The 27,468-nt window shown below is 49.5% G+C and overlaps 2 protein-coding genes across 5 annotated transcripts; both read right to left on the reverse strand.

Annotated features, from left to right (window-relative positions):
* Positions 1-501: 501 nt before the first annotated feature.
* TTL (tubulin tyrosine ligase) lies at positions 502-12,980 on the reverse strand. 3 transcript variants are annotated; one of them, XR_003993483.1, is made up of 8 exons: positions 12,689-12,980; positions 9,864-9,942; positions 8,313-8,545; positions 6,624-6,759; positions 6,266-6,535; positions 5,166-5,309; positions 2,291-4,131; positions 502-935 (listed from the first exon to the last, which is right to left on the reverse strand). XR_003993483.1 is itself a non-coding variant. In XM_030499574.1 (7 exons), the coding sequence occupies exons 1-7, from the start codon at positions 12,843-12,845 to the stop codon at positions 4,014-4,016; spliced, it is 1,137 nt and encodes a 378-aa protein (XP_030355434.1). In that variant the 5' UTR covers positions 12,846-12,980; the 3' UTR covers positions 502-4,013. The 3 variants fall into 3 exon arrangements, 2 of the variants coding, with proteins under 2 accessions (XP_030355434.1, XP_030355435.1); XM_030499574.1 differs by having other exon boundaries at positions 502-4,131; XM_030499575.2 differs by having other exon boundaries at positions 502-4,131; positions 6,266-6,490; positions 12,689-12,979.
* A 1,278-nt stretch (positions 12,981-14,258) lies between these two features.
* SLC22A7 (solute carrier family 22 member 7) lies at positions 14,259-27,468 on the reverse strand. 2 transcript variants are annotated; one of them, XM_030499535.1, is made up of 10 exons: positions 27,019-27,468; positions 25,065-25,168; positions 21,658-21,812; positions 20,083-20,251; positions 18,891-19,008; positions 16,338-16,447; positions 16,029-16,243; positions 15,441-15,549; positions 14,727-14,933; positions 14,259-14,556 (listed from the first exon to the last, which is right to left on the reverse strand). In XM_030499535.1, exons 1-10 carry the CDS (start codon positions 27,397-27,399, stop codon positions 14,499-14,501), a joined length of 1,626 nt encoding a protein of 541 aa, XP_030355395.1. In that variant the 5' UTR covers positions 27,400-27,468; the 3' UTR covers positions 14,259-14,498. The 2 variants fall into 2 exon arrangements, with proteins under 2 accessions (XP_030355395.1, XP_030355396.1); XM_030499536.1 differs by having other exon boundaries at positions 14,259-14,570; positions 14,726-14,933.

A 27,468-nucleotide genomic window follows, 5' to 3' on the forward strand; every position in this document is an offset into this window, starting at 1 on the left:
CGGGGGGCGCTGCTGCACCCGCACCGCCGCTCGGTGGCGGGGAGCGCCTCTCGCACGGCAGCACAGGCAGCGCCCTGTGCGGTGCTCTACCGCCACCCCTCGCTGAGTCCTCCCATCGCCGTCGCGCTCAGTCACCCCCGGCCATGTGCCCCATCGCCGTCCCCCTCAGCCTCCCCCAGCCGTGTCCCCCAGCGCTCTGCTCCCCACAACAGGTACTCCCAGCATCACGTCCCCAGCCATCTGCACCCCAAGGCCCCTACAGCAGCAGTGGGGAAGGTTTGACATGCCCCCCACATTGCTGCCCCTGCACCCCTGACCCCCAAAACAGGCTCCTTCCACCTCCTGTGAGTGCTGGAACACCCTGGTGTGCGAGGCCAGCCCCCCTCATGCTGCTGCCTCACACTTATCACCCGGAGGTAAGGAAACCTCCTCCATGCCAAGGGGGCAACACTCCCCCCTTCCCAGGGGACCTGACCTCCCCAAAGGAACACTGCAGGCCACGGGGTTTGCATGTTTTAATGATGGTTTAGGAGAGATGTGGATAAGAGTCACCGGAGATCCACCAGCTCAGGCACCCGCCAGCCCCACACGCACATGCTGACATGGGAGCAGCTGGGGACACGAACCAGAGCTGGGTGGCAGCGCCACACGTACCATCCTCTCAGCACCGGGGTTTTCTGAGGGCTGCCATAGTGGACACTGGCAATGAGACATGAGTATGAACCTACGTACGGCACAGCACTGCTCTCCTGGGGAAGAGCTGCATGTGGAGGACAAGAAACGCCAGGAGCAGGGACATGCATGGTCACAGCAGGTCTGGGAAGCTGGGATGAAGTGGCTTTTGAGCCCTTCTTTGACTTCTCCGGCATTTTCTGCGGGCAGCCACTGGATTTCAGCAGGAGCACAATAGCTGTTGCATGGTAATCACGACTAACCTGGTATGAAACAAGCCACATGGGAGTTTCCTGAAACCCAGAGTCCAGCGGGACCAGACCCTGCTGGAAAACACAGCCAGAGCACCTGGGCCTGAAATCCTTCATGCCTGACATGAAGGGATACAACTAAGACTAGAGACATTCTGCAATACAGTAGGTGTCTTCTGGAAACCCAGCACCACCCTCTGTGAAAGCTCAGGAAAGGGAGTAATATGTTTTCCTATTGACCTTTTAGCTGAAATAAGCTAGGAAACATTTATTGTTGTGTATTCCTAAAAAAAGAGAAACAAGCAGAAGTTTCACAAGGGCTTGTGAGCATCCCTTGGCGCTCCCAAGCACCCCTTGCTACTTGAGCATCCCAAGGTGCACCCATGGCTACAATGTGTGCCTCAACTACACACATCTCCTCTACCTTGTAGCTAGTATGTTGTGCAAGACCTTAGGCACTGTGCTCTCTGTCCTTTATCATTCAACCTCCTGTTCTCTACCCCGGGGAGGACTTTGGGAGCAGGGGGTAAACACACATATACCTGCTGTTCGCCTCCAGAGGCTGTTGCTTATTCCCATAAAACTCAGCAGACAAGCTAACAATTAAAGCAACCCTGACCTGCCATCTCCCCCAAGCCCAGCTTGGTATGCGCAGGGTATGAATCACTGCATCACCCGTGCTCATGGCTCTACCAGCCTGTTGAAGCCCCATTTTCAGCTCAGCAGCAAAAAATGGCCAGCTGCTGATGTGCCACAATGCAGTCCGGGGTGGAAAACAGGGAAGAAAAGGCCTTGGAGTTAGGCTCTTGTCTCCTCCCAGCAGCACTAGCTGCTTTTGCCTTCATATAGGCAGCTTCATTGCTCTTACTTCCAGGCAAGGGGCAAGAATCTCACATTACTGTGCAGGAAGGGAGTGATTCAGTTTTTAATTTCCCTTTTGAGAGGAAAAGAAGGATGGGTTGAGCACCCCAGAAAATGAGCATTTCTCATTTCACAATGGGGAACATTTTCCCTTCTCACTTTGCGCTCTGCTCTCGTCTGCCCTGGAGCTTGGCAGAGCCCAGCCTCTACTCTGTCACCCCAGGCACATCCTGGACCAGAGCAATGCTATTAGATCTTCCCTTTGCTGGCCAAAAAGGTGTGGTTTTTAGGCTCACTTGAGCTAATGTGAAAATGCCAATGGAGATGTGGTGAACTTTGCAAGTTGACAACCATTACAGCCTACGTTCTACCTTGGAGTGTCACCACTATGCTTTTACCTGGCCTGCAGTGCAATTTTGACAACGTATGTGTTACCATAAGATTAAAAACCCAAACGAGTTCTTCCCCCACACCCCTCTCCCAGCTTCTAACCCAGCACTCCCCACCTCATGAACTGATGCATTCATGGTCCCTCTTCACCTTGTGTGAAATGATGCCACTTGCAGATTCACAGCATGCCACAATGAATGTCCATCCCATGACAGCACCATCAGAATACATCACTCCAAGGAGGCCTGAGCACTTCAGTCCTGCCTTTAAAAAGGTGCCAGGATCATCCTGCTGGCACAAAGACCTCTGAAATCTCTGCCAGGAGCAGAGACAAGTACACCAAAGCACTAGGATCTTCTGAGGGAGGCAGAAATCCCATTGCTTGATTCACTTCCCATTACATACAGGCAGCCAGAAGCTTGTAAACCTCCGCAACCTCTTCTTGTTTGTTTGGTTTGGGTAAAAGGAACCAGCTTATTTGGGTGCCAACCATCTCTCCTGCCAGAGGCAGCAGAACACAGCCCTGAACAACACCCGCTGAGCTCTGCTCTTAGGAGCGATGCGCTGAGCTTACACTGAAAATGCAAATGCACTTCACAGGGTGGACAATAAGCTAGGGATTTAGTAGATGTTAGCTCTGAAACTCAAGAAACCTCAAGGAATTTAACCTCCCCTTTCCCCACCAAAAACACATGCCTTCCCAGCTGTGTGTCAAACCTGTACACAACGAATGTCTCTCCTGGTCTGCAAAATCTCACCCACCTTCTCCAGAGCTGGGACTGAGCTGTGGACTGAGTTCAGGGCAGAAAAATGACGGTATTTGTTAAATGAAGGAGAATAAAATTGGCTGGACCAAATGGCCCAAAAATCATTTGGGCTGAAAGGTTTCAGATTCAAGCCTCAAATACATGAAGGTGAAAGCTGAGAGAAGAGCCTAAATCCACTGCAGTGTCTCAGAAGAAACTGAGGAGGTTGGGCTCCTGCTATTTGAAACACTCTCAGCACAAAAGTGATGCTAGAAATCCTACAGCCTGACAGTGAGCCCCGAAGGGGTGTCTCTACCTCTTTTAACCCAATACAACTGCATCAGACTGGGACGGACACCGATTCAAATCTCATCAGGAAACGGGATAGCTATAAATAAACAAAACTGCCTTCCTTGCTTGGGTTAATTCACCGCCTGCAGTTCAGCACCCTTTTGCCAGCCGTTGCCTGGGTGTTCAGCCAACCAGCTTGGAACATGACTTAAGGAAACTGACTTCTTGGTGTTCCTGGTTTTAGGCATCCTGCGATGCAAAAGAGCTTGCTCCTTTCTACAAAATAGATCAGGAACAGAGGAAAGGAGTCACCTATTTGGAGCTGAGCTAAGGCACTAATGATGCAGTAGGTGAGGAAAGAAGAAACACAGCGGGAGGAGGACAACTTCCCAGCCACGACATCCTGGGAGATCATCGTTCTCTTCACTCAATTCCTTTAAAAAACCCAATGTTATCTCTATAGAAAAGAAGGAGCTAATACAGTATTATAGTATCCCTGTTGGGGTTTCATTTTAAGGTTATTTTGTTGTTCTCCCAGAGATTTGTTTCAGGTATCAAAGTCACACGAGCTGTTTCTAAAGTGGATTTTGGTGAATGCAGGCAGAGTTATCTGGCCAGAGCTCTGGCTCGTTGCAGATCTTGTGTGGATGCCTGGATTTGTTGTTTTCCTCCATGATTCCCCAGAAAATAAGAGGCCTGTCTTTATCACTTTTTGGCATGATACTGAGATAAGCCACTGGACTGTGCTGACCCGACGGGTGCAGTCTCTCCCTGTGCACAGCAGAGGCAATTCCTGTTGTCGTCACAGCTTGATAAAGATTGACGATGACTGGCTTGTCTTCTGCCCAGTGTCGCTGAGGGGGAACACGCTAGAGATGGCTACATCCACAATTCCTTGGCAGAGCTCTGCATACAGCTTCCTAAGAGATGAGAGAGAGACAGAATCAGTTGCCCAGGCAGGACAAACCAGCAGACCCTGACCAATTTTTATGTAGACATGCAGTTTCCCATAGAGGCACAAAGCAAACAGGGCATTGCTGCAACCCAAATCCACCCAGCAACAGCCAAATTCTGCCCATACAGCACCACAAGGGTGTGCAAGGCAGTGCTGCACCACAGTGCACGTGGTGAATGGGGCATCCTGAACTCAGAAAGCTCCCCAAGCCCTAGCTCTGAAAAAGCTGCTGAACAGGCTGTTTAATAGGTTTGACCTGTATTTTTTGACTACTGTTAGTGATGCTCTAATTTAATCTACATCTAATCTAATCAAATTCTAATGTAGTGATGTACAGACTGTTTTGCTGGGTTTGTACATGACACAGATGCCCAATTAGTAAAGATTTCCAGTCTTCTGCAGTCACCTCCATCACATAATACACCACCTCCTGCTGTGCCTATGCAGAGATGTTCATGGGCACAGCTGTTTGGCTGTCCCAGCCTCCCTGCAGCTGCTGGAAGCTTTGATCCAATGTCTGCAGCATCCACAGTGTGCTCTGGGATCCTGCTGCCTGCAAATCCAGTCACTCATTCCCAGCTGCTGCCCTTAACGCTACTCATTTATCATGTGTTCATGTAAAGAACAGCCACCAGTGGCTCCACAAGGGAAACTGAGAAACCACCTGACCCCTGAAGCATTAATTCTGCAACAGAACTTCAACCCAACAGCACCAATAAGGATGACCCAAGTTATACCTTGGACATATACCTTTATGTCCAAAAACTAAGGTTAGTGCTCCATCTCACACAGGAAAGAAGCTGCAAGATGCCAAACACAGAAGCAATGAACTTAAATCAAGTGGCACTTAGAGCAGTGTCTGGTACAGGTTAGCCTAGAAAACTCCCCTGCCATTCACTTTCTTCAACCTTTTCCACTTGGAGCTGGGACACAACCATGTTTTGGGTGAGGCACGTGAACACTGGCATCACTAGGGTATTACAGAAACTGATTACTCACTGAGCACATGCTGGGGCCCCATTGACTTCTATCAGCCAGACCTTCAGCTCCTCATCCACCATGAAGTCAAAACCAAAGAGCTGGAAGCTCTGGTAGTGAAGATGCTTTGTGCTGATTGCAGGCTCTATACACATAAGGCAGCTTCTGTGAAGGGAAAAACAGAAACTCAAGATTAACAGCCCTGCAGACACGTGTCACACTGCAGTTTCTGAGGACATGTGCATAGCTCGGTTGATTGGAGGGGTCCCCTGTTGCCCTGGGCCTGCCACAAATTACAAGCCATATCCAACACACAACCATGCTAACCACATCCCCGCAACTGAGATCATGCAACCATCAAAACACATGTGGGGACATCCCTGAGTTAACTCCCAAAGAGCTGGAGAGCAGCAGCCACCCTCACTACTGAACTAGGCTGAAAACCATGCTGTGCAATTAAAGCCTGGAGCAGAAGGCAGAGCCATAAAGGGCTGCACCAGGTCCCCAGGGAACTGCCACTCAGAGCTCATTTGCCTCAGAGACCCTCAAATATCATGTAAGTAACAACAATGGGGTACTTGCGAAGTAAATTCCACTATGAAGGATCACTTTGTGAAGACCTGGATTCGCTGTGGCACCATGATCTCTAGGATCTCTCTCCAGGCAGTTTCTGTGCCCAGAAGGTAGCTGGCTCTGTGTGGACTGAGTAAGACAACCTATGCCAATGAGATGTGCTGCTTCCTAATGGTGGGGCAAGTAGCGAGACCCCACATTTCTCCTCTCGCTTCATTTCTCCTCTTACACCTTATACCTTATTTTAATATCAGCCTTTCCCGGCCCTGTCTTTTGACCTACCGTCTTCCCTTACCAAGTGATCTCACTGCATCCTTCTCCAGCCACAACTAGCAAAATGCAGACACGCTGACACATACCCTTGAGAGAACACCACATACGAAGGTCCATCTTCATTAAGCAATGACATCGGGGTGTTTATGGCTTTATCTCGAATTTATGCAATTGAAACCCTTCCCTTGTCAGTCTGCCTGCTCCCCCAGTTGTGTCCATACACATTCCCTGTCACTGAAGGGTTATGTTCCCCCGTGCAACAGGCAGCTGGCTACCTTATTATGTGTTTGATTTGCAGTAAGATGCTGTTCTCAAGCGTTGTGTTCAGGGCATCCATCAGATACTGGTTGAACTCCTCAAAGAACATTTCATTCCCTTCCTCATACCGCCCGTAGTTTTTGGAATACTCCTTCTGAATGCAGTGATTGGTCAAATGGCAGGTTTTGTCCTGGAAATTAGCACTGTTATATGGTTCGGAAGAGGTCCGCAGGACACCCTCTCTGTAGAGGTAGATATTATATTGATGATCCACAAGAACCCAGCTCCTGAGGGGCAAAAGAACAAGTCACAGTGGCTTAAAAAGAAAAAAGCATGAAAATGGAGACTGGTTATTACAAGAGCAGAAAAGGTTACCTGATGTCAAACTTGCGGTGCCCTGGCTCTAAAAGCAGAGGCTTCTCCAGGTATTTCTGAATCACATGCACTTGTCCCTGCTCATCGATGAAGTCCAGGAGCTCTGCAGCCTCTGAAGAAATCAGGATCCCTTCCCCTGGCACAGAAAGACAAAGACAAAATCAGGTTGAGGATCCTTCTACCTTTGCTGAAGCTTTTTCAGGGCTCGAGTTGACCATGGCTCATTTGCCCACAAAGCCATGTGGCTGTTACCACAGTACAGGGATCTGTCTCCCCGGTAACCAGGGCTAAAGCGAATGGGAACCCAGGGTACCTGCGATGGCAGACTCTGACTTTATTCCCCTGCCTGGCTTCTCTGGCTGCCAGAGGCAGCATGTGCACACTTGCACAGCATTGCTCTGCTCACCGAATTCATTTCAGCTACTATTAAAATCACTGTTGAATTAGGAAAAGTATTATTTTAAAATGCTTATCCATACAGACAGTGTTTTCCCCTTCCATGAAGAGCTGTGGAGGCTCTTCGTTAAGGAAGTTAGATGTGCTGTTTAAATACTGCCACGTTATGGCTGAAGCTGTCACTGTGTATTTCTTGCAGGAGCCCAGATCTGAAGCCACTGTTGCAGAGTAACGAAGAGAGAACATATCCCTTCTGGGATTTGATAAAAAGATGGCACGGTGCCACACGAGGGATAAACCAGCTCAGGTAAAATTATCTAACACTTCTCTGGCGTTGGTACAACCACAGGCTGTGCGCTGGGGGAAGGAGGCAACCACCACCTCTGTAAGCTGGTACAGCCTCTGCACTGGACAGACAGTGAATCAAGGGGGAGGTCAGCTTAACTGTGTACCCAGTGAGGCAGCAAAGCAGCTTACGTGGGCCAGCTGACCCTTCTCCCAAAGAAAAGATCAAAACCTCTAGCCACAGTTGAAAAATTCCTCAATTTTTAAGTGACATCCTAAACCTTTAATTTTCCTTTCACTAATGGACAACCAAGCTTCCGCTAGACCTGTCCCAAGTCAGTGGCTGTGCCTGAGCTGGACCTGTCTTAGCAATTAATATTGACAAGCTTTCCTCTTCATCAGAAGTAATCCCCAGACATTTAAAACTTCCTCTAGAAGATTAACATGACTCATCTCTCCTCCTCCCTGACAAATACAAGCATACTCTGCTGCTGCTTCTTGGTAACACAGCCAAGAGAGCAGAGCAGTGAAGGAAGCCAGCATGAAGGACAGTTTTATCATGCAGACTCCCTGCAGCAGGCTTAGCTACAGCATGGAGAGCTAGGCTCCTTGCCCTTGAAGGCTGCTGTCCTGCCTGCTGCCTTCCTTCCCATAACCCGTTTTGCTCTCTGTTATCTCCTGCTCTATGTATTTCCCTTGCCTGCTGGTGCCTGCTGCCTTCTCCCTGCAGCAAACTTTCCTGTATTTTGAGATACAAACATAGAAAATGGGAGGTCCTTTCACTGCCATCCATGTCCTAAGCATTGTGTGCATGTTACAACACTTGCCAGGAGCCATGCCACCAAGCAGACAAAGCAGAGCCCTGTGCTGGCTTGACTGGCATAGAGTTGGGAGGTGAAGCCCTTCATAAACAGGCTAGATATCTGTTTAACTTAGCCAAATGCCGGGACTCTACTGGTCAAGAGTAAGGAATAATGAGAAGGTGGCTCATTTTGCTGTGGAATGAACCTTTGGCACCAGCTGAGGACTTGGCGATCCACACATTGCCTTCATTGCCTTCCCGCCGCCTGTTGTAAGCTGCCAAGAAGACTTCCCGCTCGTCCGTCCTTGTGTTGTTTATGAGGTGGCGAATTCCATTCTGGGCTGGAGCCACAGGGGTCTTCAAGTTTGTTGGGTAAATCACATACGACTCAGGGAACCACGTGCAGGACTCCGAGAGTTCAGGGCTTGTCTTGATTAGCCTGGGTGAAGAGAGACAGGTTGTTAATCTTCAGAGAGTCCCCACCTGCATGGGCATCAGTTAAGAAGTAAAACTCATCATTAACTGGGCTCTTTTGCTTGGTGGTAAATAGCAGTGGCCAATGAAGACTGCTGGGAACCCACTGAAAGTAAGGACACAGCTACATGTTTCATGTCCCAAGATGCTTGGGATGTCTCTGGCACCTCTCTCCTTCCAGTAACGTCTAGAGATGCCAGCAAATTCCTGGTAGCAGAGCCCAGGCCCGTATTCTTTCAGAGTCAAGGTTGCTGCCTGCCCCTCTTAATGCTCACTCTGAGCTTTGCTGAAGGCCAAAAGCAGAGCTCATGACTTGCTGACTCTCTCTGTGAGAGACTGACTGGCATTCGGTGACATCCTGGTTGCCTTGAGGAATGTTATTTGTGGTCCCTTGGGTTCCTAAGTAGCTTGATGCATGGTTCACCCACAGTTAGAAAGGTCAGCCAAGCTCCAGGAGAGAAAAGAGGTGTGCAAGCACTTTCAGCACTGCCTCTAGACCATGGGCCAGAGAAATCCAGCTGGGGAGCACCGCAAGTGCTCGTGTAAAGAATACTCTGCTAGTTCCTGACAAACACCACCACAGCTGTGAAGAAAGTGATTGGGACCAAGTTCTTCACAGGGGAAGGGGAGACCTTGGATCAGCACAGCCAGTCTGCAGGACTGCACCAGCAAGAGGCGGCGCAGACACTAATGTGGAATCAAATGCTTGAAGGAGATCAAGAGCTCTGACATGAAGATGCCCTAATGGCTGCAGAGTTTGCACAGGGAAAAGCTTATCTACAATGAAAGCTCATCCACATTTCCCCAGGAGACCCTGGCATGGCTGGTCATGCAGAAATAACTCCCAGAGCTCTTCCTGGAGATGTTTCCAAGCATTTGTTTGACCAACAAATCTCATTAGCTGAAGGCATATTAATGTCTCATCTCTGTACGAAACAGAGAATAAAAGGGGTAAGTTTGAATTAAATGTCCACAAGGAAAAAGAGCAGATATGGGTTGTTTGGTTTCTTTCCTTTCTTTTGATTTGGCTCTAATCTGATTCAATGCACTCTCTGGTTTCAAGCAGATGTAATTCAGTGGAAACAGCATTTCCCCTGAAGTTACAAAGAAGCCTTTATGCACTCAGATAGCTCCAGAGACCAGCACAGGAGTCTGAAGACAGCACATGCTGGGACACTCCCAGGGCAGCTGTTCTGTGAAATACCTTCTCAAGAGCTTCAACACCCAGCAATGCTTAGAAGAATTTCTGCCCAACCCATGTAATGTTTCAGTGCATGTCTTACTTCACTAGAGATGCTTTGCGGCACAGCTTGTCTGCTCCCCTGTAGTAATTCACCAGCTGCACAAGACCGGGTTCGTGGCCTAAAAAGGGAAAACAAAGACATCAGACAAACTTCTCAGTTAACGAAGGAAAAACATCTGCTTGGTGCAAAGGACCTCCGCAGGAGGGCAGAGAATGGAGGCTGTTTCCTTGCCCTGCGTCACAGAAACAGGCTCTAAGCTGGTACTAGCACCTCTGTTTTCCTTTTTTTTAATTACAAAAACCTGATGCTTCAATTTTCCAATAGAAAATAATGATTTCCTAATTCATGCTAGGAACTGGCAGCACCACCCAAAGAATGTTTTCTGTTTCCTGGTGGCAGTTTTTAAAAGCAAAGGTTTCAGTTACACTTAAACGCAGCAGGAGGATGCAGGGAAGCACACCATGACACAACATCACCGCTTAGGACAGGGCCTCATTTCTTTGTTTGTGTACAGCAGGATTCTCTGTAGGACCTGCTGTCACAAAACACTGGGAAAGGTTAAAGGATTTGTGTCTTGCTTTGCTCTGGCAGTTCGCAGAGGCAGACCCAGGTATTGCCCCAGGCTTTACTCGTCTCTTGCACATCCATGTTCAGCTGCAGTGGTTGTGTGGGAGAGACTGCATGGCGATGCCCAGATCTGTGTTACACTATGGACAACTGCTGCCATCCTGTCCTGCTTCCAGCTGAGTGCAAGACATAGAATAAAGCTATAGAATGGTTTGTGTTGGAAGGGATCTTAAAGCTCATCCAGTTCCAACCCCCTGCCACGGGCAGGGACACCTTCCACTAGAGCAGGTTGCTCCAAGCCCCTGTGTCCAACCTGGCCTTGAACAGTGCCAGGGATGGGGCAGCCACAGCTTCTCTGGGCAACCTGTGCCAGCGCCTCATCACCCTCACAGGGAAGAACTTCTTCCCAATGTCTCATCTAATTTTACTTGAATGCTCCCCATTAGTACAACCCCAAGTAATGCAAATCCCTATAGCTCCCTGAATTCATGCCTGCTTCCACTGAGTAGAGCCTTTAGGAAAACCAAACCAACCCAGCTTTGATGCAACAGTTGCTCAGGACGACAGCTTTCGGAAAATGTTATAGAGAAGATACAGCTTTTTGGAAGATGCACCAAAATAACCGTGTTATTTTTGGTTTGAATCTACTGATTTCAGGCAACCCGCTCCTGCTACAGGAGGATGGGTTAAAGAAGCCAGCGCCAAGGCACGACCTGCTGGCCACGTTAGAGCCTGGCTATATTGTGTGTGAGCATCCTTGCTGCTTTAAGCTTCTCCTGGTGCTTCCCTGCCTGCTGCAGACACCATGACGCTGGGAGGTGACCAGATGGCATCGCCATGTGATGGGGACTTGTCACTCACAAACACATGAGGAGACAAGGGAAAAGGTGCTGCAGCTGGTGACTTGCAGTATGAAAGAGCAGTCAGTGCTGGGTCTCAACTGCAAGAAAAGGGCTGCAAAAGCCATCCTGCTCCAGAGCTGCTGGGCCAAGGGGGCTCCTCCTGTTCCGATGTTTCTGCAGCCAGAAGCAGTGCCACAAACTCACCCTAGAAAGGAAGAATCCAGGTCCAAGGGCAGGGAGGGAGACCAGGAGGGTCCTGCCAGCCAGTGGATGCAGACACAGGGGACTGCAGGAGGGAAACTGCTGGGGTCTGCAGTGTTCTCACTCCAAACCTGCTCCAACAGGCCTGGTGACAGGAGCCAGTACAGCAGCTGGCACCATGCACAGAAACCTGCCAGCCATGGGCAATGACGGTGCATCTCTGGTCCCTACAACGCTGCCAGTGCCTCCTGGCTCAGCTCTCCCCACTTGCAGGCAGTGCATGGCACTCTCCCTGCCTGCTCTTGGGCTCTTCCCCATCCATCAGGGCAGAGGGCCAGGGTGGCTGTGCCGACAGCCATGGGACAGGCAGCGTGCATGGCAGGCAGGGGACAAGGCTGCACACGGATGCTCCCAAGACCTCGCACGTCGGCAGTGTGACCGAGGGACTCAGGCAGGAGGGGAAAAGGTGGGGATGGAGGGTGGCCTGGGCTTATACACACAGAGAACCTCTGGAATAACCCTCACCTGCTCCAAGCAGGCACTGGACATGCTGTCATCCCCTGCAGAGGCACACCCCCACCGGTTTCAGCTCCAGGGCAAGGTTTGAGCGCGCCTGGCTCCCTCATCATACCTGTTCCCTCATCAGCCCCAAACCATAGCAACACCCCCATAACATGTAAGCTCAGCACTGCAACGCCCCTGCCCTGCACCAGGCACCACCGTGTTCCCCACAACCCCATGGTGGGTGACCAAAGCCCATGCAACGGTGGAAAAGCTCCTGCAGTGGTGTCTCCAGACGCGTTGCTGCAGTACGAAGCAGGCAGGGCAGGAGGTGGGTGCTGCACCCGTGGGTGCAGGGACGCCGAGGGTCTGCGGCATATGAGAGGGGGATCCCCGGGTGCTCTCTGTCCCCCAAGCTGGGCAGTGTGTTCTGACGGGGGGCGGTATTAGCGAAACCACCCTCCGAGAGCTTGCGAGGGTGATCCTCTGAGCCCCGATCCAGCCGATCCCCGGGAGCCGTCTCTGCCGATAGCCCTGCCCGGGAAGCGGCTGCACCGCGACCCTCCCGGTTCTCGCCCTTTGTTCTGGGCGACGCATCCCTGCCCGTGACCGGAGCCCAGCACACGGTGCCAGCGCAGGGACCGGCGGCACCCCCTCCCGACCCGGGCACGCCCTGCCCGCAGCGCCCGGGTCCGCACCGAGCGGGACGGGCACCACCGGGCTGCAGCGGGGGTGTGCGGGGCGCAGCCTTACCCAGCCTGCCGAAGGGGAGCCGGTTCCTCTCGCCCAGCATGAGGTTGAAGCGGGGGTTGTCCCTCCGGAGGCGCCGCCACTGCCCGCTGGCCAGCAGCAGCCGGCTCACCTCGGCGTACACGCTGCTGCCCTCGTCCCGCACCACGAAGGTGTACATGGCGGCGGGACACCCCTCCCTACCCGCGGCGGCCCGGGGCGCACCCCAGGCCCATGGGGCCCCGCCGCAGCCCAGGCAGGGCCCGGCGCCGCCCGGCCCCCCTCCGCATGGGCCGGCCCGCCGCGGCGGGGGGGTGACCCGGAAGTGGAGCGGAACGCCCCCTGACGTCACCGGGCACCGCCCGTCTGCGGGCCCCGGTACCGGGGTGCGCCCCAGCCCGCCCTCGTCCAGCCCCGCGCGGGGCAGCGCCCCCGGCCCCGGTGCAGCGCGCGCCGCCGCTGCTGCTGTGGTACCGCTGCGGGCCGCGCGGCCGGCACGGACACCGGCACCGTGAGCAGGGCTCCCGGCAAGGGGCAGGACAAGGGGGAATGGCTTTAACCTGGCAGAGGGGAGATTGAGATGAGACAGTATGAAGAAGTTCTTCCCTGTGAGGGTGCTGAGGCCCTGGCACAGGGTGCCCAGAGAAGCTGTGGCTGCCCCATCCCTGGCAGTGTTCAAGGCCAGGTTGGACACAGGGGCTTGGAGCAACCTGCTCTAGTGGAAGGTGTCCCTGTCCGTGGCAGGGGGTTGGGACTGGATGAGCTTTAAGGTCCCTTCTAACCCAAACCAGTCTGGGATTCTATGAAAGCAGGAAGGTGATGTATGCAATTTTGCCAGGCAGCTTATTTGTCCTAGGAGGCGCTCGTTGACCTGGGATGGGTCTCTCCACCCGCTTCCAGATGCATTCTCTGTTACCCTCAAAAGGCTGTGCTTTAAACCCCTCACAACCCAGGGAATCACGGTGTCCCTGGGACTCAAATGCTGAGGCCATTCCCTCTTCCCAATTTAGGAAAGTGCTGTTTGTCAGGCTTCCAATTCCGTAGATAATTTGGTGGCTCATCTCTATTGTTCGGAGAAGTAAGGGCAAAAGGCAAAGGCATTGTATATATTTAAGATCAATATGTTAGACCAGTAAGCAGAATGAAGTCCAATAATGAATTAGTAAACATTCCATGCAAAGGCTCCTTTAGCAATGTGGTATGATTTGTTTTGTTGGGTTTTGTTAGCTAAAGGGTACTTATACACACTAGATTTAAGTAATCTGCAAAAGCTTTTTCTCTTCTTTGTGTATGTGAGACAAATACTTGCAGTTTTCCCATTCTTGGTGAGATTTCTGCATGTGCTTTTTGCTGGTGTTGAGCCACAGGGTGAGAAATGCCCAGACAGTTTCCAAATTCAAGAAATATTTGTAGCTGCAGCTGATGGTTAATCCACCATCCAGTCAGATGTATTGGAGATGACTTGGGTTGTACAATTCACACTATTTTTTCTTGCTGCATTGTGTTCCTTGTGGTGTGTAAACCAGTGGATGGTAGTTTCTGGAAGGCTGTGCAGTGATCTGAAAGGTGCTGCTAGTCCAACAAGGGCAAAGACTGGAAGAGCTTAGCACTTTATTTCCACACCATTTTAGAGCTCTGCATTCTTGCTCCTGGCCATACTACAGAGTGGGTTAGCTCCCTCCAGCTGGTTTCGTGATCCACCTCCTTCTTCCACTGTCCGCAGCTCCTCTTCCCTGCAGAGAGAGGCTAGGTGGAAAGTAAAGGTTCTTTCATTGACGGGTCAGGGCACAGCTCAGTTTTACGGTCCTACACAGTGGCTGTCCCATGGAGTCCGTCACTTCAGCAGAGGCGGCATGCCCTCGGGAGCACTGCCCTGTGGTGGCCCTTTCACTCTGGAAGAAAAGAAGGCAGGTTTGGGCAGATGGGCAGAAGAACAGGAGCGCTGAAAGCCCCCATCCCCACTGCAGTGCCACCTGCAGATGGGGAGTTACGGGTGGCAGAGAGGGGGGTCCCTGCCTGTCTCAGCAGGCTCCGTGTGCAGGGCAGGATGGAGCTGACTCACTGTGTCTTCTCGATGTCCTCGATGCCCTCAGGCAGGCACACGTTGAGTGTCTCTGGGAGCAGGAAGGCCACCGAGCCGCAGCACACCGCTACACCGCAGTAGGTCACCTCGGGCAGAGACCTCCACACCTCATCCAGCAGAAACACAAGTGGGGCCAAAGACCCGCCGAGGCGTGCCACGAAGGAGGTGTACCCCATCCCGTTCTGCCTGGAGAGGGAGGGCACCGAGGAGGTGCAGAACACCACAAGGAACAGATGGTGACTTCTCTCATATCAGAGCTTGGGAGGAAGTGCAGACCCTTTGCTCTTTCTCCATATTTTTCTATAAGTGCTGAGGCTTTTCCTCCTTCCCTTTCCCTGGTTTTTCCTCTGCCAGTTTTTTTCTGGATTGTTTTGTTGTTTTGTTTTCTATAGTCGTATCTTCCTACAATGATAATTGCCCCCAACATAGAGGGATGTGGAGCTGTTGGAGTGAGTCCAGAGGAGGCCACTGGGTTGTAACTGGATAATTTTTAAGGTCCCTTCCAACCCAAACCATTTTATGATTCTCCTCCTGAGACGACTGAGTATGTGTAATCCCTAGAACCTGCTACTTCTAGAGGCAAGGCATCAGCCTTACATTCTAGCCAACAGCGCATCCTGCAGTGCTGGTAACGAAGACCTGAAGGTAACATCCCATCTTTGGTTGTGCACTCAGGCAAGTAGCATCTCTTACCTCAGTATGGTGGGGTAGAGCTCAGAGGTGTACAAGAAGACATTCGTGAATGCAGATTCTGAGAAACCTTTGCCCATAACGGCTACTACAGAGCGCAAGGAGGTGAAGGCTAGAAGGAAAGAGAAGACATTTATGACAATGGTGAAAGAACAGCCTCTAGGAAGAAATTTCTTTTGGCCTCAGGTGCAAGAAGAAAGAAGGTTCAATGCTCCTACAGACAAAACAAGGAGCTTCATAGGAGCTCCTGTCTCCAAAGTCTGGATCAGTAAGTTTGGTAACTATTAGCCCAAGTGGGAGCTTGAACTGATGAAAGGATAGGTTCTGACATTTCCCATTGGACAATGTCTATAATAAAGATAGGTACTTCACCTCGCCATCACTGGACCCTTTACTAGCCACTTCACAGTGACTCGAGACCAGCTGTTGCCACGAGATATTAGGGCTAGCCCACATTAGCAACCTTGTCCCACAGATGGCCTTGAGGTAGAGGACATGTCTATACAGAATTGCCTGTGAACAAGTTCTCCTTCTCTAGGGATGCACATAATGGACCCCTCCCCTTTAGCAAGGACTGGAAGGAGAGCTCACGCTTGGGAATGATGACGTTGGCTCCTATGCATAGTCCAGTCAGGATGAGTGACCATGCCTGGCTCTGCCGACGTCCGATTCGATTCACCAACACATACATGATCATCTTGGCTGGAATCTCAATAATGCCAAAGACAAACTGGGAGAGATACATGTTGAGCCCAAAGCCAGTTAGGTTCATGCTCATGCCGTAGTAAGAGAAGGCAACACCAAACCTGTAAGGAGTGTGTGGAGATGGGGATTAGAGAAATCCAGCTGCGGAACTGCAGAACCCCCTCACCCCTCGCTGTATGAAGTGACACTGCTTACCACACAACCCCAGAACACAGAGAGATCTTCCGCAGGACTGGTGTCCTGAACAAGCTGATGTAGGAGTAACTCCCTCCTGGCTTTTTGTCTATTGCCATCTTTCTGAGGGCCTAGGAGAGGTGGAAAGAAGGAAATAGCTCAGCTGCTGTACTTTTAGGAAACCCTAAACAGGCTGGGGCCTTTGCCTTTCCCAACTCCACCTTGGATTTTCCATAGGTTTCCATTGCACAAGAATTCTCTGGACATACATTGTCCAGTGTGGATCGTTAGCTAGGTTTCTTGACATGTGGAAGGACAACTGGGAGAGCCAGAACAGTGAGAACCCCAAGAAACTTAAAATGCACAGAAGTCAGTGGTGGCTGGGGAGGGAGAAGGGTGAGGGAATCTGCAGGCCTAGAGCATCACCTACAGTTAATATGGTGCTGAACAGTTCCAGGGGCTGGGGACTTGTGGAAATATCTAATAAAAGAGAAATCCCAGCCCAGCGAGCTCTCTGGTTAAAAGAATTGTGCCAAATAAAAGCAAGTGTTAGGAAGAGGATAGCTGTAAGTAACAGCCTGTTTCTCTAGGGAAGAGCTAAGATTTTATTTCTAATTGCATACTATTCTTTGCAGTTTCTAGATGAGTGATAAAGCTTTTCCTATTGAAAAAAAAATCACACTGGGAAATTCCTTAATCAGTTCTGTAACACAATGCCATTAAATCTGAGAGTATGTCAGTAACGTGCTGTGCAACTACCCTGAGATCATACATCTTTCACAATCAAAGTCTTCTGAACTAAGGAGAATCAATTGTTCCTTTAATAAGTCATCAAAACACACTGGTGCCTGGTCAAATCAATAAAGTAAACTGGAATCAGGCAAGTTGTGTTTGGATATGAATAAGAAAAAACAAGTATGTCCTTATAAACTTCAAGGTGTCACAACTGGAAGCCTTTCCTGATGGTGGTCCAGTGGCCACAGTATGGTGTGACTTGGTGCAAGGCTGTCATAGTGGGGAAGTCCCAGCTACATTTTCTAACCCTAAAATAGCATGAGGGTGCAACCTCATGCCCTTCCTGGTGAAACACTGTGCTCTGAAATACAGAGTCATCAGCCAAGGCTGAATGAAAAAGGTTGTAACATTTTATTTTTACATATTTAGTTAGAGCTACTCTTGTTTAAAGGCAAGGCAGAGTCACACTCAACTCCTGTCTGCCACAACCAGTAAACTCATCATTCCCCACATGGTTAAACACCACTTTTATGTTGTAAATAAAAAGGGCTAAACACCTCTTCAATAGATATTAAGATGCTGCTTTTAACAAATGACATGCTGGCCAGGATAATAAAGTGGTGTGGATGTAGGAGCAGTAGGTGCACACAGAGATGCAGCTGGACCATGCACGGGGCTCATATGCTGGTGCCCAGGGTTTCCTATCTTCCTCTTTTAGTAAGAGGAAAACCAATGGACGTGAAAGAAGAGATCAATGTTTAATGAGCCACAAACTTGTGTACCCACTGGATTTCACAGCTGAGCTTCATTGCTCTTGGGAAGGTCAAGATAAATCATGTGGACCAAATTAGTCCACATGATTAGAGGTGTCAGATGTGCAGCCATCCAAGCCTGGCTGTGAAGGTTTGGTGTGACGACAGACTGTGCTCTGGTGTTTCTCCAAAGGGAGAGACCAACTTCTGTCTGGCCCTTGAGTCCTGCCTAGAACTGGGACATCTGTTGAGCTTATCCCATCCAACTGGAGCCAACCGTGTCCTTTAAAAAGCATCATGCACCAAGGTGTCAGCATTTGTGAGTCTAACTGCAAAACATACATTTTTAAGATAGAACTCAGCATAAGATGAAGATCTCCAGATGAGCCTTGAGAAAAGGTACGAGGAGTTGAGGATAGGTGGCCAGTCTTTAGGGTTCTCCTTTGCCTTTGTTTGTTCAGTCATCTAGCTGAGCAGCTCAGCTCCATCCTTTGCACCCTAGGGTCACTGGGGTACTGTGGCTGACGAGTTCACATGTACAGTAGAGGCAGCCTAAGGTGAACTAGCTCTTGCATTTTTGGATAACACTACATGAAGGATCTCAAGTGCAACATGAGAAAATATGCCAACTACATGCTATTAATGTGTATATTCTTTCTGCTAGCACTGTACTTGGCAATCACTAAAGCAACCAAGGCGGCAAACACTGAGCTGCACAAATTGCTCATGTATCTGCATACTCTTCTCTCTGTTCTGGGAGAGATGCCTCTGCCGTATTTTTTCAGGCCGTGCTTCTCTCTTGCTGTGTATTTAGTCCATCATCCAGTGCATTGAGGCTTCTTGTCATGGCAATAATGAATGGAAAGACACCCCACCTAATGCAGGGGATTTCTGGCCTTATGGGAGCTGAGCTGCTGCTTTATTTTAGGAGTGGATGTAGCTGCTTTCTAGAGTAAAGTGGCATACTGGGGACCACAGTGCCCACAGATCACACCGCAGGCTGAGCATTGCTTCAGGTATCAAATAGAGATAAAATAGAGAGAAGATGGGGGAGGAAGAACATGTGTCCAGATCTCCAGTTTCTCACCTCTGTTGAGACAGTGAAGTCCTTCCTCCCATTCATTCTTGCACATCTGAGCAGATTCCTGTGAGCTTGTTTCACTTGGCCGTTGGCTATGAGCCACCGGGCAGACTCTGGGACCCAGCTGGTGCAGGGAGAGAAGACAGGGCTCCCGTTGGTGCTCCATGTTTTCCAGCCCACATACCTGGCCCTGGCCAAAGTCTCTCTTCTCTAGGAGACTTCAACCTCAGCTACAAATAGCAACTCTGGTGCAGTAGTGGGACACCCCTGTCACACGTACATGCTGTTCTACCCTTAAAGGAGTACAGTCTGCTGTGAACTTTGAAATTGTAGGATATAAAAGTGTTACTCTGTAGGAAGGATTTAGTGAGCTCTACATTTACTTTGTTCATTGCTAAAATGATTTGCTTTTCACAATTGTCAAAGCCTCCTGCACAAGGCAGTCAACTGAGGTCTAAATCATTGCAGCTGTGGCCCCCAGTGAAGCATCCATGCTAGTCACCGAGCGACAAGGGATGCTGTTCTGCTACGGAGCTATTCTTGTGGGAATACCTGCTTATTATTTTGACATGGGACTTTTGTCCAGCCAGGAAATGGAGCTGCTTTGGATCATCGAATAAACTGATCCAATAAACTTTATGTTAGTTACAGTATCCATGGATCGACCCTCCATTCTATCTGTATTACTACATGAAAAAAAGGAGGAAAATTAGTTTCTTTGATTAAATGAACCATGTCCTATTTTAAAGCTTAAGAGATGTAAGGTATTGCTTAATGCTACAGGAGAGAAATAACCCACAGAAAGCAGATGTATTATTTGGCCCATCAGGATGGTTACACAGCTGAGAAAGGCCGTGGGAAGTGTACAGATAAATGCACCTGACCTAGCCTGCAGATGTCATAGGCTTGTATGAAAGAACTGGTACCAAAGGTATCCTCCCAAATGAGGTGGGGACAGAGAATAGATAAACGATCTATCTTGAGTCTAGCAGGGATTAAACCCAGGGATCCGGCCTGGTCCTGCCTGCCTTTACTGGGCTCTCTTTTCTTGCTCTAAGCCATGTCTGACAGTGCTTACAGCACCAAATCTTGCTCTTTTGCACTGCAACCTGGCCCCCAAATGCCTCAGCCCCAGTACTGCTTCCTCCTTGCCCCCAAAGCCCGCTCCCATCCCCACCAGCAATCCGGCTGCACTCACCACAGGCAGACAATGCTCAGAAGACAAGGTCCTGTGACGGCTACTAGTAGCCAGTGCCATTCCCGCACCAAGTACGCTACCATGGCCAGCAGCATGTTCCCAATGCTCCAGAAGATGCTAGTCAGGATCCCGGAGAAAGTGCGGTGCTCAATGTCCACCCACTCCATCCCTGCAAGAGGGAGGCAGCGTTCAGCTGGGACACACAGGGGTCCTCCAGGAAGGGGTCTGCAGGGCTTTTAACAAGGGCAAAGCGAGGTGACATCCCTGGTCTTCTCCTCCAGGAAAGCTCCACTGTTTGGCTGACATTTGGCACATTTAAAACCTTCATCCACAATGCTTAACCTCTGGCAAAGCTGTAAGCAACTGAAATAAAGCCTTAAAAGAAGAAATACTGGACATACAGTAAGAAACAGTGTGAAAAACACCTTAGGTGATTTTTTTTAATCCCATCAAGAGTATTTAAATGATTGTCTTCATCAAATATTTTTTCCCCTATCCACAGTGCACAGTTTCCCATGTCTCTGCCCACTTGTTATTCCAGATTAAAGAAATACATTAAGATGAATTGTCCTTCATATGGAATCCAGCTGGAGTAGATACCAGTGCACATGTGAAGCCAGAAGAGATGGTGGTCTTCTTGTTTGTGTGTGTGAACTAAAAGCCATTTTTCCTCCAAAGATCTTGACATCTTGTTGCAATCTCTCACACTCAGAAATGTCCCTCCCAAGCTCCACTTTGTCTTGCGGGCATCAACCTTTATAACAATAATAACCATAGCAACCCTCGGGATTTGTCAGGTCTCCTGCGGGCTTTTCCAATATTGAAGCCATTCTGGCTTGATTTTTGGCTATAGCTGCAAAAAAAATGGAATTTTTTTGCTGTACCTTTAACTTGCTCTTGGGTACAAAGAGTCTTTCCTAGGATGTCCCAACTATACCTACAGAATCACCCAGTGCTCTGTTGGGTACCCGAAGTTTGGAGCTTGTTTTTAAGACATAATTACCTAAATTCCTCAGCCTCAGGTTTGCCGAGCTCTGCATGATTTTGTTTTTTGTGTGGTTCTTTCCCCACACTCTTCCTAAAAATACAGATTGGGAACTCAGGAAAACTGTGAGCAAACTCAAGACCGGGGTGGGTGGGAATACCCTGCGGATGACACACCATCCTCCCCCTGCTGATGAATTGTCTTAACAACGTGTTTGAAGGGTGAGAACTCAGTGTCAGAGGAAAGGGGCAGATACTTTGGTCTGTCTTTTATTGTGCTACTGAAGAACCTGAACAGGAATGATGTAGCACGGATTGCAAGTGTTAACGTTGCAACAGAAGTTCTCATAAGTGGTTGTTACATTTAAAGAAGCCTGTTCAACCATTAATTAGACTATCAGAAAATTATAATTCTTGGATCCTCCCAGGAGGGATGTTCTTTTGGCTGTCTGTAGTGTTATTGCATATATATGATGATTTTCAAGCCCCTGTACTAGCTCTGTTCTGTCTGTTAGACAAGTCCCTCCCTACCCACTGCCTGTCAGAAGTCCCCCTGTGCAACTGGACACCCACAGACCCCCATGGACTTACCCAGAGGCAGCACAATAAGGGAGACACCACTCAGGGCCACGCCGGTGAGGGTCCGTGTGATGGCCAGCATGCTGTAGGACACGGAGGCTGCGCTCAGCATCCCAAACACGACCGAGCACACAAGTGACAGCTGGAGCATGGCTTTCCGGCCAAACCTGCCACAAGCACAGGCTGGGTTACAGCAGTGAAACCTGTCCCACGAGTAGGGTTTGAAATGGGGCAAGCAGGAACTTGGGAAGGGAAGGGAAAATACTGCCTGTTCCGCAAAGAGGCTTTGGACATAGCCAGTGCCACACCAGTGTGATACTGTTTGGGGCGCCAGCCTGCCCCCAGAGCTCTCCAATGGGAAGAGCAGCACTGATCAAAATGACATATCACCCTCCTCTGTTCAACATCATCATCAAAACCAGTGATGTCAACTGGAAGTCTCACAGAACCATAGAATCAATCAGGTTGGAAAAGACCTTTAAGATCATCCAGTCCACCCATTCCCCAGCACTGCCAAGGCCACCACTAACCCATGTCACTAAGGGGCTCATCTACACCACTGCCCTGGGCAGCCTGTTCCAATGCCTGACTGCCCTTTGGGGAAGAAATTGTTCCCAATATCCAGTCTAAACCTCCCCTGGTGCAGCTTGAGGCTGTTTCCTCTTGTTTTGTCCCTTGTTCCTTGGGAGCAGAGACCAGCCCCCTCCTGGCTCCATCCTCCTTTCAGGCAGTTGTAGAGAGCGATAAGGTCCCCCCTGAGCCTTCTCTTCTCCAGACTAAACCCCCCCAGGTCCCTCAGCCGTTCCTCTGCAAATTTACTGAGGGTGCACTCCATCCAGGTCATCAATGGAGATGTTAAACAAGACTGACCGTTGTGCTGCTGGCACACCCTGATCCTCCAGTGCCTGTCCCTATGCCTTGCTCAGCAGTTCCTTCTCCTGTGGCTCATTCAGGACCAGTCACTGCTACTGCTCTCAAGGAGGAGAGAGAACCATGACACTTCCACCTCCCTCTTTGGTAGGAAAACAAAGATCCCAAAGGAAAATAAAAGGAATCCAAATGTCAGCCCACACGTGCTAATAGCCCTGACATCCTAAGGGGTCTGTAAGGAATCTGCTAGGGGGTTGTTCCCCTGTAGGACCATCTTACTCCTGGTGCAGAGTTTTGTGTGGAGAGTGGAGGAGCACAGAAAATCAAATACACACAAATGCACATGTATACCCACACACACAGAGAAAATGTATGTATGTAATGGAGCACCAGGCATCGGTCTTCTGATGAGCATCAGCGCTGCATGTGAACAAAGCTTTCGTTCAACCTGGAGTAGGACATTAACCCTGTCAACAGGTAATGTTCAGTCTATAGGGACTGAAATCCTGCTCTGATTCTGGCATTAGGGCTCTCTCAGTGCCACCTGAGAAAAGTTGCTCCAGGGGAAAAAGTGATGTGCTGGGATATAATGCACAATAACATTCCTAAAGATGATCATAAATGACTTCCTGCAGCAGCTAGCTAACGAAGCTACCCAGAAACACCCCAGAGCTGGCTCTAGTTTCCAGCAGGGAACTGCCTAAGAGAGAAGATGCTTTTATTAAATGAAGACTTTTCTTGACAATACAGTAAGAGGGATATAAACCTGTGAGGTTCCCCCCGGTGCTATTTATGAGCCCATTACTGGGCTCTCTCAGCAGAAGCACACCACCAGCTGGGGAGAGCAGAGGCAGGATTGAACTGCAGGCTTCCTATTTTGCTAGGAATAATGCTGTTAAAATTGTCTTCAAAGGGAGAGGTGGGAAACCGCAACCTCTGAAAGATTAAATGCAGAAAATACAACAGAAGGAGCAAACTGCAAAAGCATAAAATGAATAAAAAGCTGTTTTTATAAATATGCCAGTTTGGAAGTTGGCCAAATCATCGCACAGCCCGTTCTGTGCAAGGACAAGGTCCAAAAAGAGTGTTTGGAAAAGAGCAGGCAATAACATAAACAATATATATATATTTGCATATATATGTTCACAGCGTAAGTTGTTGGAGAGTTTACCAGGGTGAAATTTGCCAATAGAGACATTCTCAAATCCAAATGTCTGTGGAGAATAAACCAAACCTGAGCTGTAACAGAATTCCAGGACCAGATGGTTTTCACTCTGGAGCACTGGAGATGACATCCCTGCATTACTGTCAGAACAAATAAGTGGGACCTCATCTCTATTAGAGAAAAGGAGGGTTTCTAATGGAGTGTCAGCTTTTAAGGGGCCTTAGGGGAGATGTGGGGCATGATCTGCCCCATTTACTGCAATTTACTGGGTGTGGTGCCAGGCCATGGGTGCAAGCCTTTCTGGAGGTGAGCTGTGTGCCCTGTGCCAGGCAGCTGGGGTGGGCAGTGCACAGTCTGCTCTGCTCCAGGCTGCTGCCAGTCCACTCCTCATTACCTGCCACATGAGCAGACCAAGGGGTCCTGGTCTGACTGGTTGGAAGTCAACCCATAATTTGGTCTTTCTTAGCTTCTCCAAGCTTTCTCCATTTGGAACTAGATGATCTTAAGGTCCTTTCCAACCCTGACCATTCTATGATTCTGTGATTTGTTCTGTATCTTTTTGAGATGGGAAAGAGGGTGAAGGGATCTGCACATAGTATTCTAGATGTGGGGCCACCATGCGTTTACATGTTACTGCGTAGCGATACTCTCTTTAAGCTTATATTCCTTTCCTAATGTTTCTTAGTTGTCCTGCTCCTTTTCCTGATTCTGAATTCATTTCCTTCCAATTGTGCTATAAAACTGCCATAGATACAAAGCCAGGACACACAATTTGAAGATCAGCCAGGTCTTGGGTCCTTGTAAAAGCATACCAGTGTACCCACATGCAATGATATGGATGTAAAAAACCCCATCTTCAGCACTGAGTCTCCAGGTGCTTCATACTGCGGAGCTGGTTCCCCTTTGCTATGCAGTGATTCTGTAGTCTGATGCACCCTAACACTTGTTTGCTCCCAGAGGAAGGAAATCGGGAAGCAGTTTCCTGCAAAGGAAACTCAGACATTGAATACTGAACAGCCTACAGTGCAGAGCACATCCTGACTGCATGCCTGCACTACACACTCTCTGGTAGGTTTCCTGCTCCTGCTGTTTGCAAAAATATTTGATTTCTTAATTGATGCCCTTGCAAGGTTATTTTTTCTTTAAGGTTTATATTATGACATGCTAGCATTTAGCCAGGAAGAGCAGGTGTGTTCCTGTTTTCCTCATTGCCTCCATTGGGGAATGCTTCCCTGCTTATCAGAACCTCCTTCACCCTGCTTCTCTAGTTCCAACCCCCTGCCATGGGCAGGGACACCTTCCACTAGAGCAGGTTGCTCCAAGCTCCGTCCAACCTGGCGTTTGTGAAACTGAAGCTCTGGAGGAACAGCCTGGAAGGTCAAACCTGTCTGAAAGGTATCCGAATATCACGGCCCCTATCGTCACGCCAATGAAGAAGAAGGTTGCAGTTGCCTGGTTCAGTCCACGCTGCTCACACACGAGGTCCCACTGAAACACAAGGCCAGAGTGACACTTAGTTCAGTCTCTGTTGCCTGTTCACACCCCTTCCCTTCGGTGGTCAGCCATAGTGTCTTGCAATTTATGCCACCCAAATCTGATTGAGTGGTACAGCCCTGCACTAAACTGCACAAAGGACAGGGCCAGAGTCCTGAAAAACATAAAGCTGCATCTTACAGAACTCAGACACTGTGTCAGCCTCTCCATCAACACTTGTTGGGCATCAGGAAGCTCTCCTGGGTACCGCTCATCATGGAGCTCCTGCAATAGCTGCTCTCCTCCTCCCCTGGTGCATGTCTCCTCCAGCTCCCTGTGTCATGCTCCAGGGGCTGCACTGGTGAGATGGACATTTGCAGTGAGCTGCAAAATGGACCTCAACCTTCAGTTAGGGAATGTCGTGTTGATACCCAGTTACTGTTGCCCTGACCAGTTTCATTTGCAGTTGCCCATGCAGGGAGGAGGTTGGGCAGAGGGGGAGCCAGACCAAATACTTGCTCTTGATGCCAACTTACTGATTTCTTACCGAGAAGTTGCTCTACACATTCTTCCTAATGAAGTTAATGGGCATCACTTTGCATTCTTGGGGGTGCGAATGTTGCTAATCATTACTGAACGCTGCGGCCAAGCAAATTTCTCTATGTGCAGACTTGGCAAAACTGAATTTAATCATCAACCCGGCCCCACAGCCTCTCTGACGAGGCCAGACCTTGAGCAACCTTTCTTGCTATGAGAGCAGAAGACCCCAGAGAAAGCCTTGTCTCCTTGCTTGTGCGCTGTGGGTGCAAAATCACAAGGCTCCGTGCTCAGCATCTGTGTTGCACAGAACCTCCCCTGCCTTTCCCACCAAGGGTGCTCTACAGCTTTCTCCCTGAACCAGTGCAGAAGTGAGGTACAGACCTGGTGCACCCTCACCTCTGTGCTGCCAAAAGCAGGGATGGGTGCTGGTGGGGAGGTTAAGTCTTGGCCCTGCTCTCACTGAGGCAGCCAGCACTGCCAGTTCTAACCCAACCATGCCCCTTCAGTCTGACCAGACCATCCCCTTCCCTAAGACCTCCTGTGATTTGGGCTGCTTTTCAAGGAAGGTAAAGCATTAACAGCCGGAGGTATCACTGTTAGCCCTAGCAAAGGGTTTCAGAAGGCGGGTGATTAATGTTTGATGGGCAGGGACCTTGGGCAGGCTCAAGGTTATGGCTGGTCAGCATAGAATCATATAGGTTGGAAAAGACCTTTAAGATCATCAAATCCAACCATATTTATGTAGCTATGTAACATATAAGTTCATAGGCTCCATCTCAGTGGGAGGCCCTTGGGGAGCATACTTGACTTGACAGCAAGAGGCGCTGGTGATAGGAGAAGAGAGGCAGCACTGACTTGGGGAGAAGAGGAGGAAGATGGAGGTCAGTGAGAAGGGGTGGCCAAGGGAATAGAAGTTACAAAGCGTTTGGAAAATCCAGAAAGCAAGTCATGGGCTCATGAAATGCGGACAGGGTACAATCCTGTGTGAATGCCATGTAGCCCAGAGAAAATCCTCTACGTCTTTCTTCTCCTCCCCACACATCTCCCAATCACCCAGAGAAATTAAGATGCTTATAACAAGAAATGTGGCTTCTAACTGTCAATCTAAGCAAGATTATAGTAATAATAATAATGATAATAAGGATGTTGGCTTCTAACTAAGAGCTTCAGAGCTTCCCCAGGAAATCTTTTCTAAACAATAATTTCCAGTGGTTAAAATGCAAAAATTCCTCTTTGATTCTGCGCACCCAGTGATCACCTCTCCATCCGCTCCTCAAAGCACTGAGCTAACTTCATCGTCAGCTAGATCCCAGGCCAAGCATTACCTGTGTGGCGATGGTGGAGGTGAACTGCGAGTGGTCATAGACCCATCCGTGCTGGCAGTGCTGGATGATGGAGCTGTTTTCTGGCTGCAGAGAGGAATTGAGCAGCAGCTGAAACTGGGGCTGTGAGAACATCTCGCAGGACCTGAAGGTGCCATCGGGATCCCGGGGGATGCTGATGAGCAGAACTTCCTCCGTGGTGAGGTTCTCAAATGCCTCTTGGGGTGGAATTGCACAGTGGTGAGAGGGGGTGGCAGCGAGAAAGTTGTGCAGCAGGAAGTGCATGGGAAGGTTAATTCTTGGGAGGCAGAGGATAAACAAAACCAAAATCTGGAATCTGCCAAAGCCACCAATTTCCAGGAAGAGATCCTCAAATTTCATCATTTCTGTGAAGTTTTCTCATTCAGCTATGTATCAAGGAGCAGCAATATGAGCTTGGACAGTGGTCTCTGT

The sequence above is a fragment of the Strigops habroptila genome, chromosome 10, assembly GCF_004027225.2.
Source record: "Strigops habroptila isolate Jane chromosome 10, bStrHab1.2.pri, whole genome shotgun sequence".
NCBI classification, from domain to species: domain Eukaryota; kingdom Metazoa; phylum Chordata; class Aves; order Psittaciformes; family Psittacidae; genus Strigops; species Strigops habroptila.